At 45.0% G+C, this 13,284-nt stretch overlaps 1 protein-coding gene across 1 annotated transcript in view; it reads right to left on the bottom strand.

Moving 5' to 3' along the window:
- LOC109444538 (serotransferrin) overlaps window positions 1-13,284 on the bottom strand; it is a 46,748-nt gene that overhangs the window by 17,245 nt on the left and 16,219 nt on the right. Inside the window, 7 exon segments of the mRNA XM_074312859.1 lie at window positions 473-627; window positions 629-718; window positions 5,993-6,198; window positions 7,355-7,539; window positions 8,639-8,703; window positions 10,060-10,204; window positions 12,355-12,510. Coding sequence (XP_074168960.1) covers window positions 473-627; window positions 629-718; window positions 5,993-6,198; window positions 7,355-7,539; window positions 8,639-8,703; window positions 10,060-10,204; window positions 12,355-12,510 — 1,002 coding nt within the window.

Genomic DNA, 13,284 nt, shown 5'->3' with positions numbered 1-13,284 from the left:
CTGTTATTGCCATCACTATAGTCGTTATTGTTGTTAGGGACCCCACTGAGTGCCAACCACGGTCAACTTTCCCGTCTGCACCTACTAACTACCCTCACTGTGGACTCAAGTGCAATCTTGTTTTATTAACTCTCTATCCCCAGCGCCGAGCTCGCAAACACAGGACTCTCAAACTTGAAGCAGAGACCCTGTGTGTCTTGGTAGTAAAAGCAATGGGGGCTGGGGGGGTGGGGGGAACCACGCACTCAGGTAAAAAGGGCCGATGAAGAAGAGTAACCCGTGCCCCAAGGACCATCACTCCGGGGGTCGCGGGGGATCCGTTTTAACGCAGCGCTGCTCCCGCTGCTTCAAGCAGAGGGCAGGGTGGCATAAGGAGTGAGTCTCCCTCCCTAAACGCCCCCCAGGTGCCTTCTTCCCACATCCTCCCAGTCCCAGCCCGGACTCTCCCGCCCGGCACCCGCTGCCTCTTTACCCAGCGTCAGCAGCACCGCGAGAAGCGCCACCACGACTGACAGCAGCGTCGGGTCGCTCTGCTGCAGCTCCTGCCGCAAGGAGTCGAGGTAGGGCTGGAAGGCTCCCCCGACGCCGCCACCATTCCCCATTCGCCGGGAGTCCGCGGAAGCCATGCTGAGATGCGTGGTCTCCAGCGCCGCAAAAGCAACGTGTCTCTAGGCTCTGCGCCGACGTCTGAAGCGGAGCATCACGGGAGTGGTAGTTCCTAAGCTGTATTTCCTCCTTCGAGGGCCGCGATCCCGAAGGTCCTGATGGGAGTTGTATTTCTCACGGACGTCGCTCCTCCGAAACGAGATGGCAGCCGCAGGTATTTCATGAGCGACACCCTTATCCTTTAAGATATGAGTCAAATGTCGCCACCCTCTTCATGGTTGTTGACAGAATGAATAAAATGAATGGCTCAAGAAATCACTGAGGATATCCAGTCGTTCCCTTTGTGAGGTGAGCCTTGTGAGGAATTCAAGCATTACACAAACATTTAATCTGAATATAATGTGGCATGGGATGTGACAGACGATGTACGGTGCGATATGGGAATACAGAAAGGGACACTTAGTTCATCATGGAGTCAGAGCAAAGCTCCTGGAACAAAGTGACCGGAACTGAGCTATGAAAGATGAGCTCCTCTCCGGCGTTCAAGGAGAAAGGGTGCTCTGTACAAAAGTGAGCAATTCAGTGTCCCTACACTGTCAATCCAGGGCTGCACCTAAAAGGTCTACGTTAATGGAAGCAGCCATGAAAATCGGGCTTTTGAAAACTGCAGCTGTCATTCCTACCCAAAAGGGCAGCCACAACTCTGCCAGGCAGGTATGTGGGACCCAGGTGGTCAGTTCTTCCAGCTTTTCAAGGGAAGCCATAAAGGCAGGTTTTAATGGGGAATTTTCCACTTTTCAAATTTCAGCAAGTAATGGGAAACATTAAAAAACGTGGAGCCCAAATAAAACACTTTAGCGAGCCAGAAGTGGTCTGCCTCAGGGCTACCAGTTTGCAGTCTCTGTCACTAAGCAGGTGTCATTTCAGCTGAAGTGGCAGGAGATGAAACAAGAAAGGTTGGCAGGACCCAGACCTGAAGGCACTGTGTGCTATGCTGAGGAACCTAGACTTTATACAGAGCAACAAGAAGTTTCAGTTGGAGGTGACATAGATGATTGGCATGTCAATGGAGAACTGTCATTTGAGGGAGAAAAAAACTGTAGGCAGGGTGACCAGCTGGGGGCTTTTGCAGTGTTTTGGCAAAAGATGCACAGGGTCTGACCCAGGGACAGAGGTAGGTATGGAAAGGTGGGCAGAGATTTGAGAGATGTTTAGAAGGAAAGTACATAGGATGTGGTAATTAATTGAACATGCTGAGTTAAGGAGGAGAATTATCAAAACTGCATCTGAAGCAGATGGTGTCGGTTACTGGGAAAGTAAATTGCAAGACTCGGTTGGAGAGACTTTGGAGCTGCGGACACAGCCAGACTGAAAATTGCCCCTCTTTTGTATACGCATATATTGAGTTTCAGCTGCCTTGGGGAAATTAAAAATCTTATATCAAGTAGGTGATACCGGAAACAAATGTAAAGTTTCAGCAATAGGTGCTAGGTTTTCATTTGGGAGTCCTATGTTAGTGTATGGTCATTAAAATCATGGTGAGCATTGAAGAGTGAGAAGGAGAAAGGGTATTAAGAAGGAAGAAGAAATGTGCACACCTTCCACACTCAAGTCAGAAGGTGCTGCTGCCATTCTCAGGAAAGCGAGCAGGAGAGTATGGGATCAGCTGCTTCCTGTCCTCTCCTGTCTCCACCTAGTGGACACAACAGGTTTCCAGGAGCTCTGCTGGGATGAATCACACAGGAAGGACACACAGATACAGACTGCTGCTTCCTGCAAGTACTCTGCTCCTTGATTCAAATAGCACACGGAGAATTACAACAAAACAAACTTAGTGAGACAATATTTCCTTCTTTTCCATTCATTAAAATATCTCATTCACCAGACTCGTGTTTCCCTCCTCTCCTGTTCCCAATAGTTCCAACGCACAAAGGAACCTGTCTCAGACTCAGAGACACCAATCATGTGATTCCTCTGCTCTGGCTTCTCTTTAACTGTTTCTTTGAAAAAATATATATATATTTAGAGGAGTTTTTTTTTTTTTTTTTAAATAATTAAAATAAGACATGTTTATTATATTAAAAACTCAAGCAAAGAAGCAAGCCACAAATCACCTCAATTTTTATGCTTATAGTATCTGGTAAACATTATTTCAGACATTTCTCTATACATATGTTTCTCTGTACAAGAAGGCAGTCTAGAGGGAGGAATAAATAAACATATACAGAATTATTTTAAGAGACTATAGCATGCACTGTTGTGTTTGCAGTTTCTAGAGTAGTGTCTGGCTCATGGCAAGTGTTCGGTACATTGCTCACAAAATTAGGTTTGTTGATTCATTGCAATAAGACAGACCACACCCCATGGAGCATCTCACCAAACAAAGGAAAAGTTATAGAATTTGGGGTAAGGGTGGAGTTGAGGTGAATATTAAATAAGGCAGAGTGTTGATAGGCTCAAAGCAAAGTAGGGCTCTGTGTAAAAAGGTCAACATCAGATCCTGCACAGAAGTGGACCCAGGGTCCTGTTTCCTTGGACACTAGAAAGTTACGAGAGCTGTGGATGGTTGTGTCCAGAAACCCCCGTCTGCAGCTCTGCCCTAAGTGTAAATTGCAGCTGTGCTAAGAGTTAGCAAATAAAGGGGCAAACTGGAGAATTATTTAAAAGGCAAAATCAACAGAACTTGCTGACATTGGACATGGAGTGAGGGAAAAAAGTGATGTGAAATTTGACTCATTGCTTTATGGTGCCTCTGAGAGTAGAAGACCATGACTTTGGCTGATGTGAAATATATGGAAACAACAGTTGGATGAAGGAAGCAGGAGAGGGAAGCGGCAGGATGACCACCTCCGTTTTTGATGTGTTGGACTTCTGGTTGCTGTGAGAACTCTCCAGTATAGATCCATAGATAGGAGGAGGTATGAGTGGGGGCTGCTGGAGGCAGGGGTCACAATGATACATATAGATGAAGATACCAAGGAGTTGTTCACGTTACTTAGAGAGAGCCTGGAAAGTGAGAAGAGTGCGGGGTCAAGAGAAGAACCCCAGGAAGATATTCTTACAACTTCAGGGCTGGCAGCATGAGCCCACAGTGAGCCCACAAAGGCACAGAGAAGAGGAACCAAAGCAGAGAGCTGCCATGACAGAGAAGTTGGGCAGAGTTCCAGTGAAGAGTGAGTGGTCCACTGTATCGAGTGTAGTAACTTGACTCAGGAATGAACGAACTACAGTTGGTTTTCACAGTTGGCAGGTGCGTGGTGAACTTAGTCACCATCACTGCAGTGAAATAAGTGGAGGAGAAGACTGATTTCTATATGTACAGCCAATAATGATAACTGAGGCATGGTAAGAGGGAGCCTCCACCTTTCAGGAGCTCGACTGAGAAGGTGAGGAGACAGGGCAATGACGGCTATGGAATCAGGGTCAAGGGATGAGTTTTAGCAAGATGTTCCAGGGGTTCATTTTTCCAACTAGTTAGAATCAGGACCTGATGAAATTCATTAACAATATTTTTAAAACATATAAATATTTTATATTCGTTTTCTGTACTCCCTTGAACACTCCATCTCAATGACTCACTCTGCATCCTCCTTCCTGCCCCTTTCCTAGCAACACACACACACACACACACACACACACACACACACACACACACACTCACACACAACGATATACACTTGATTTTATTATAATGACCATGCAGACCCTTTTGTGAAAGAATTCCTACTTGGACTGCACCCAGGAGGGTGGCTTCGGCACCACAACCAAAGCTGTGGGAAGGATTGGGTGAATCTTGAGCTCTGAAGGAAGGCCTCAATTGCATGTGTATTTAGTCAGATAGTATAAAAGAAACCCTTCCAGGACAAACATTTAGGAAAGAATGACGCTTTTAAAAGATAAAACCAATAATTTGTATTTTATTTCCTGCATAGGTGGTAACATCGAACTATGAAGGCAGCCAAACCACTTAGGCCAGCGAGACCAGGGGCAGCTTATGGGTCACGTGAGCTCCCATCTCCATCTGGTGGTCGACCCCTTCTAGAATTTTAAATGCCGAGGAAAGTACAGACTTCCAGGAGTTCTGTGGGGGCAGAGCAGAAGGGTAGGACAGTCAAAACCTACCTATACTTATTTTATGTTGAGTGAATGAACAGTTAAACCTGATACAAAAGCATTCAGCCCATAGCCCTGCTCTTCTGGTGGGTGGACCAGCCATTGTCCCAGTGGCCTCTCCTCTTGCCGGCTCAGCTTCTGTGCCTACCCCAGGAAGTGTCCCATGCCAAGGATGGTGACATGATTTCCCTGCCCTGTATCATCCCCACCTCGTGTCTTATAGGAGGGGCACCCACATCTGAGTCCACGTGGCTTCAAGGAGCCCGGAAGGACTGTCCTCTCTGACCTCTTCAGGCAGGTGAGGAACTACCTTTGCAAGATGCACTAAGCACCTGGTACCTGCCAGTTTCCATGAAGAGGCTGGGGATGGAGCAGAAAATAGCACAACCAGACTTTTTCCCCTCTTGGAGGACTTACGTTAGGGAAATGTAACCTGGGTGCTCACAACAGTGGCTGTGGGCAAGCGCATTCCTTACATTAGAATTATGTGGGGCAGCTGTTACGATGCATAAAAACCTGATGGGCCACACACTTGCTGACTCAGTATCCCCAGGGCCTGAGTATCAGCATTTCAAGGGCCATGCACACGAAAGTTAAAGAATAGTCACTCTATAACCACATGTTATTCTCCCTTATCTTCCAAAGGACTTCAAGTGATTAAATGACGTCCAACATAGATACAGTGCAAAGGTGTGTTTGACTGTATTTTAATTCTTAGAAAAGTGATGTTCTAGATGAGTAGCTTGGATGGCAACTTTATAGTTTCCAGAACTTACCATTGTTCAAGCTCTCAGGAGCAGTGCTGTGTTCAAGAACTTTCTGCGATAATGGAAAGGTTCTCTTTGCTCACCTATACAGAGCCACATGTAGCTGTGAAGTATTGAATTGTGGCTGGTGTGACCGAGGAACTAAATTTTTCATTTGGTTTCATTTTAATTATTTAAATTTAAATAGCCATATGTAGCTAGAGGCTACCGTATGGGACAATGCGGCTCTGTATAAAACAGGAGTTTAGTGAAAAACTCTTCCTTTGCTGAGTAATAACATGGAATTCTGCACACCCAGGCAGGCAGTTTACTACTTCAGTGCCCTGAACTTGTGTCCTCTTTACCATCTGCCCAAACAAGTAGCCTTTCATACATGCTGGGGTTACGATGTCCCCTCAGTCTTTCATCTTGCCCGTGGGTCATCTCCTGAGGGCTACAGCCTACGTCTACTTTTGTACCCACCACCCAGAAGCCTGCCTGAGTTTGCTTTGCAGATTCCCCCATGCTGTTCCTCGTACTCACTCGAAGTTGAGCATTGTTTCAGGTTTGCCACAGCCGTGACATACTCTGCTCCTAAGTAGGATTCATACGTAGTTTTGTCCTGAAGAGTGGCCAGGCATTTTGTATCATCCCTGAACAGAAGGTCCTTGGTTTTAGATTGGAACATACAAAATTCGCCCAAGCAGACAGTTCCATTTTTTCCAAATTCCTCCTGTCAAATGGATAGAAAGTGCATGAGGACCTGTGGCAGTGAGCAGCTGGGAACACGTGGATGGGAAGGAGGAAGCTAAAAGCTGAGAACCAGCTTCGGGAAGAAAGGGAAGCTACAGAGGATGCCTCAGGAGTCTTTCCACCTCCTGCACCTGTCAATCACTCATTTGGGGCCCTGGCTCCATGCTTTCATGAGGCCCCATGAAATGGCCCTCCTCTGGGAAGTCCCTCCCACCCACTCCTGACTTCTGATCTCTCTTTCCCACTTCCTTGGCCATGGCCTTGGGGGCTGCTTCCAGGAAATACAAGGACAGAAATCCAAGTGTTATTGTTAAACAAGATATTAAACGTGAGCCACCCAGTGAGGGAAGGTACAGGTAGTTGTTACAAGTTCATGTTTGACTACATCTTTGATCCAGTCTTGGGCAAGAGGCTTGATTACTCCAGGCTTCCTAAGGTTATAAGTGAAATGATGATTACAGAAAGTTCAGCATTCCACTTAGTACCTAGGAAAGCTTCATTAAATCCTAATTATTATTATCATTTACCTTGAGAGGATTCACAAAGATATGCTGTCTTAATTTTTAAAAAAGAAAATTAATGGTAATCAATAGGCAGGAAGCTGTCACTCAGGGGAAGGTGATGTTTGTGGGTAGAGGAGTCTTTAGAATTAGAATACTGAGGCAATCCCTTGTCCTACTAAGGCTGGGCCTGGGTTGGTTGCTTTCCCCAGAGGATAAGCTCCTTGAGGGTAGGAGTCTTGGGTTTTTCTGGATGTTGGAATGGTTCTTAGCCTGTTTAAGCAAGGGAAATACAGATCTGCATTTCATGATGCATATCAAGGAGGGCTGGGAATCAGAATTAGTCTCCTCCATTTAAAAAAATGCAGACATTGGGAAAATGAGGGTACCACAGAGCAAGGTCAAGGACAAGCAGAAAGGCAGAGGCTCGGACCTGAGGACATGCAGATCAGATGGAGACTAATCTCCAGTGACCAGGAGATGAAAGCAGAGCCAGGCCTGGGAAACTCAGTTCCACAATCTATACTCTCTTAATCCTAGTTTCCAGAAAGAGAATGCTGGGCTGCACTTAGCAGTGAACTCCCCCCAAATAACCCACACAGAAAGAAAGGGTGGGAGGCCCTGGCTGGTCCGTACCTGCTGGTTAAGTAACATCTGACGAACACAAGCTGCCTTATCTTCCCTTGAGACCACACCATGATTTGGGGCTCGGGCGAGGTGGCATGTTTCAGCCTGGGACACAGACTTCCTGGTGCCATCAGTGCACAGCAGCTCAAAGTCTTCCTCTTTCAGATTCTTAGCCCAATCATCAGTGTTCTTTCCTGGGGACAGAAGAAGGGTTTTTTACCTTAGGCCAACTTCCAGGGTTCTTTCCTGGAGATAGAGATTCTCAGCCCAAGCTTCAGGGTTCTTTGGTCAAGGCACCCTCAGTGAGGGATGTGACTGGCCCACTGGCGTGTGCAGGGCCTGGATCCAGTGGCCAGCAGAAGTACACACATGAGTCACAGTGACGTGGAGAGGAAGCGACTTACCAGGAATTCCTAGTGACACCCCTTCCAACCCACTCCACCCAGCCATGGAAGAGTGAACTATATTCTGTGGGTACTATTCAAAATGATCTTCATTTCTACTAAATTCCAAAGCATTTGGACCTCTTGCTTCAGCGTAGGAAGAACGTTACCCTCAACTGGTTAACAATCTCTGTGCTATATCTTCTTGTACCAAAAAGTAAAAGAACTTGCCCCCCAAAGCCCTTTGGAAACTGCAGCAGTATGTGAAGTCTGACTCCCTCACACTGGTTCTGCATGAAAATGTGCACGTTCCTCTGTACGTACAGGTCCGTATCCTATTCTCAGCCCCTTGCCTCATCTGCTCTGTATTCCCTCTGAAGAAGAAAATCTCACCCATTCTCAGGGTTTGGGCTCCTTCCTCCAGAGGAGTTCTCCAACATGTTTACCCACTTTTTACGTTTGTCCTAAACTGCTGCATTGTAATCTTTTTCTTAATTTAATTTTCATCTAATTTTCTTCATTTAATTGAACAACTAATACAGGAATTCACAATCATAAAATGTTATTTATATATAAAGTTAAAATACTTCTTTTCCTACACTCCCCAAATGTACACTTTTAGTTTTAATAGAAAACTCCAAATTGCCTGCCTCTCCCCTACTAGTAACTGCACACATCTTCGCTCACCTTCTAACATTTATCTTTTTCTTTCTTACCAGTCCCTCCCACTCAATACCTTCCAAATGAAATCCATCATCGTTCTCTCCAAACTCATTTGTTCTACTCAGTAACTTAAGCATTTATTCAATACTATGTTCTCAGCCCTCTGCAAGACGCAATCTGATTAGAGGGGAAAATAGCACACATACAAAAGGCAAAAATTCAGGGCACAGAGTAACATTTTACGTACCCCCAGTGTTCTGAAAGACAGTCTGGTCTTTCACAAAGGCCACGTCTCCTTTCTCAACCAGGCACCTGCAGAGGGCCAGACAAGGAAAGAGAAGAAAGGAAGTCAGTGAGACACATCTGTCACTCCGGAGGGCTGCCTTATAGATCTAGGGCTAGCCATCTAATATCGGCATTTGTGACTCCCATGCTATCACTAATCTCCTCTTATTACCAATAATAGATTATCACTAATCTATTATCCCTAATCTTAAATATTACTAATGTAAGTAATAAAAAGAAAATGAAATCCCCAATTTGCTTTGTAGTTATACAGTCTCAGTTCCACACACTAAATCTTAAACGCTGCTACAGTTTCTCCAACAGAGACAGCTACATTATTTTCTTAGCATCAACACAGATATCGGAAGGTAGTTTTCCAGGAAGGTGATTCCTTACTCACACTCTACTTTGTAAAACTGGAACTATGTGGACTATAAATTGTACTTACTCTAACTCACATGGTTGTTCTAACTGGCAAAACGGGATAACCTTTGCTTTTTCCTTCACTACTGAGAAGTTCAATTACAATACTACCATCAGTGTGCAGCTGATGATTCGTGAACTATTAAGTAACACAGGCCTGAATCAGAAAGGATAGTATTAAGGTCATAAGGTGCACAGATATCTCTATAACTATGGGGCAGCTGGATGGCTCAGTTGGTTAGAGCATGAGCCCTGAACAACAGGGTTGCCAGTTCGATTCCCACATGGGCCAGTGAGCTGTGCCCTCCACAACTAGATTGAAGGACAACGACTTGGAGCTAATGGGACGTGGAGAAACACACTGTTCACCAATTTAAAAAAAAAAAAATGATAAAACACTCCATGAGAATTGTAGTTGAGAACATAGAGTATGTCTGTGTATTTCCAGGTGAGTATGGTGGTAGGTTCCCCAGAGGTGCTTGGAAGAGCATGAGCCAGACCCCTGACTCCTATGTTCAGCTGTAGCAGGGTTCCTCTGAGCCAGATCACTCTTAGTTGTAGGGTGCTGCCCTATGCATGCAGGATGTTTAGCAGCCTCTACCAATTAGATGCCAGTAGCACCTTTCCCGACCCACCCCAACCCCATTTGATAAGATAATCAAAAACGTCTACAGACACTGCCATATGTCCCCTGGGGGGCAAATCACCCTCAGTTGAGACCTTTTAATTTGCATCATACTGCCAATCTTTGCTGTCTATGACAACCAGATCTGGAGACAGTGTCCTGGAGGGGCTTAGATGCCCCTTCGCACAGGTTCTACATATGGTCGCTAAAAGTGGCACCCTGGTACATGTAGGACTAACAAGCTAGAAACATAAGAATCTCACCTTAGTTCCTAAAAAGGAATCTTGTCAGAGCTGAGGGTATTAATCTATTCATAGCAAGGTTGTAAGAGTTACCTGAAAGCCCCCGTGTAGCCATAGTATCTCTCATTGTTGTTGGGCTCACACTCCTTTCCTGGACCACTGGCCGAGCCAATGCACAGAGCACAGAGACTGGAGCTTCGGTCGTATCCAGGGGCACAGCCTTCACTGAAAAGTTTATCTGTGCAGAAGGACAGGAGGAAGTCAGCTTCATCTAACTCATAACAAGTGTGTATGGCCCAAGACAGGTAGAACATATTCATTGTGCCAATAACTCTGGAACTGCCAGGCTGTAGACTCTAAAAGCAAACTTAATTAAGACTGGGAAGAGAAGTTAGTGACCACCACAATTCAAGTGGAGGGGATTCCATGGGCACCCTGATAGTGTCCTCACTTATCGAAAGAGAAGAGATGGAAATGACATAAAAGTTGACATGAATGGGATAAAATGGAAGGTCTCACTCCCTGAGCTTGTGCCACCTATTTTCAGATGTCACCTTTCCCTGCCATTTATTAGAAGAGGCTTTAACAGAACTTAGAACTCCAAGCTCAGAAAAGGGCTGGGGAATTTTAGTCATAGCTCAGGTGTTCTTTCATGGCCGTGAAACTGCCAGGAGACTCAGGAGAGTAGAGGTGGTGCCCTTACTAGTTGGGAACCAGAACTTCGGAGTGTCACTCCAGCCACTCCTTGCTTCCTGTCACATTGGTGTCATAGAACACCCTGGTGCAGAAGTGTGATCTCATCTCCAGTCCCCACACACAGGACTCATCAGCTTCATACCTATTTTTAAGAGGCCTCTCCTTTTAAATCAATTGCACATATTTGGAGGTGGCAGAGAGGACGTACTCAAGAAGTTGATGTAAATAATGTATAAAAAACATTTGTCTGGGGTGAACTTACACAGGTTTTTAGGGGGTGTAACTAAGCTCATACCTGAAATATTCCGAGGACGGAGAATATATGGATTTCCACTCCTTGGAAGGGGCCTAGGAGCTGGGCAGTCACTCAGTGACACTGCCAAGGCCTTAAAGAGACCCGAGGATCCGCACACTCACATTGCCTAGAAAGCCCTATGGCAGGGATTGTAGCAGCTGACCCAATGGCCATTGCCCCCTGTCCCTTGGTAACAAAGATCTAGTTTTTAAAATTGTTTTCTCCATTAATTATTTTATCGATATGTAATTGACATTTAACATTATATTAGTTTGCAGTGTATAACATAATAATTGCAAATATATTGTGAAATGATCACAGTAAGTCTAGTTAATATCTGTCACTGTACAGTCATAAAAAGTTTTTCCTTGTGATGAGAACTTTAAGATTTCTCTTAGCAACTTTCAGATAGCAACACAACATTATTAACTATTGTCACCATGCTGTAAATTACATCCTCATGGCTTATTTATTTTATTACTGGAAGTTTGTACCTTTTGACCTCCTTTACTCATGTCGTCCAACCCCACCCCTGACCTCTGGCAACCACCAATGTGTTCTCTGTATCAATGAGCTCGGGTGTGTGTGTGTGTGTGTGTGTGTGTGTGTGTGTGTGTGTTTGTGTGTGGATCTCACATTTTCTTTATCCATTCATCCATCGATGGATACTTAGGTTATCTCCATGTGTTGGCTATTGTAAATAATGCTGCAGTGAACATAAGGGTGCATATATCTTCTTGAGTTAATGTTTTTGTTTTCTTTGGATAAATATGCAGAAGTGGAATTACTAGATCATATGGTAGTTCTATTTCTAACTTTTAAAATAAACATCCAGTTTTAGTTGGGCAGAAACATGCCTAAATAAAAGATGATATTTTCCAGCTTGTTTTACAACTAAGTGTGACTATGTGCGTAAGTTCTGAGCAATGAGAAGTTACTTAAAGTAATCGGGTTAGATTTTCCGGATGGCTTCTTTAAGAAGTTCACAGCAGGTGACTCACACGTGTAAGTTGCTCTCACTGCTTCTTGAGGCTTCCTGGGTTATGGACGTGAGGCAACCATGGGTGACCTTAAACATGGAGGCCTCATGCTCAGAATGGTGGAGCATAACGAGCGAAGGAGCCTGGGTTTCTAATGACCATATCAGCATGAACTGCTCACCTCTCCTCTTTTTCATGAGAGAGAAAAGTAAGCCATCACGTATGTGCAACTGAAAAGAACATTCTGATTCAGCTCGCAGACCTACCAGCACGTTTAGGTAGTTCCTTGAGGTTCAGTGGAATCAACTTTTAACTACTGTAGACCCAGCGCCATCGCCTTTTGTGGCACACCACTCTCTTCCCGGTGTACCTCTTCCTGGCTGGCCTTGACCCCAGTGCCCTCCCAGAGCCGCTTACCGAATTGACAGTGGTTGATCCTGCTGTAGAGCAGGCCCATGGGGATGTTCCAGCCAGCAGTTCTGTCTACTGCAGTGTGACAGGACTTCTTGCCCCCCAGAGCATTCCAGTTGAGGTCCTTATCCGATTTCTTCACCACGGCCACAGCAAAATATCCTACAAGGAAAACCCCAGAGAAGGGTGTATTAACACTTGTAGGCCGTCCAGTGTGTCTGTCTGCCATCAAAGCCTGCCATCTCCCTATGGACGCAAAATTATTAGGAATCATTCCTTCTGTCTTTGAAAGGGCCTTTCCCAATAATTGAGTGAAGTGAGGTACAAGTCACTGTGTCAGGTGGAGATTAATCTGAAAACAAAATCATAAGGGTACATTATCCCCAGAGCAATGGCCGCTGCCTGACCCTCCCAAACGCATAAAGTTACTGACGTTAGAAACCAGCAGCTCACTCGCTACTGTGGAATTTCAGAGGAATAGATACTGAAGAGGACGTGTAACTCCAACATTTTATACATTGACACTTATTAGGAAAGAGTAGTAAATGACTGACAAATTACAGGGAATATTCTGGCCAGATAGTTTGTAATAAGGAAAATACAGGTTTGCACCAAAATAAATAGGCAAACTGGAAACAAGTCATCTGTCATCTTCAGCAGCAAATAGTTGCTGATCCTTAAAATTGGGAATGGACTATCAACCCATGATTTCAACTTCCTAATTTAATTAACTCAATAAACTATTTACAATAGAAAGCAGAGAAGTCATAGTATCCATGGAATAAGAATAGGCCTTTCTATGTTCTGCTACTGAGCTTGGCTCCTAGAGTGAGGGGGAAAGGCTGGGAGGTTGTAATCAGGGGAAGTCACGAGGACAGACTTGTACCCTAGTGGCTGGAAAATGACCTGGAGTGGCCTGAGCATAGGGGCTCTGGG

The sequence above is a fragment of the Rhinolophus sinicus genome, linkage group LG10 (assembly GCF_036562045.2).
Source record: "Rhinolophus sinicus isolate RSC01 linkage group LG10, ASM3656204v1, whole genome shotgun sequence".
Lineage (NCBI taxonomy): Eukaryota > Metazoa > Chordata > Mammalia > Chiroptera > Rhinolophidae > Rhinolophus > Rhinolophus sinicus.
The sequence above is the reverse complement of the archived record's forward strand: the minus strand, read 5'-3'. Positions and strand labels throughout refer to the sequence as shown.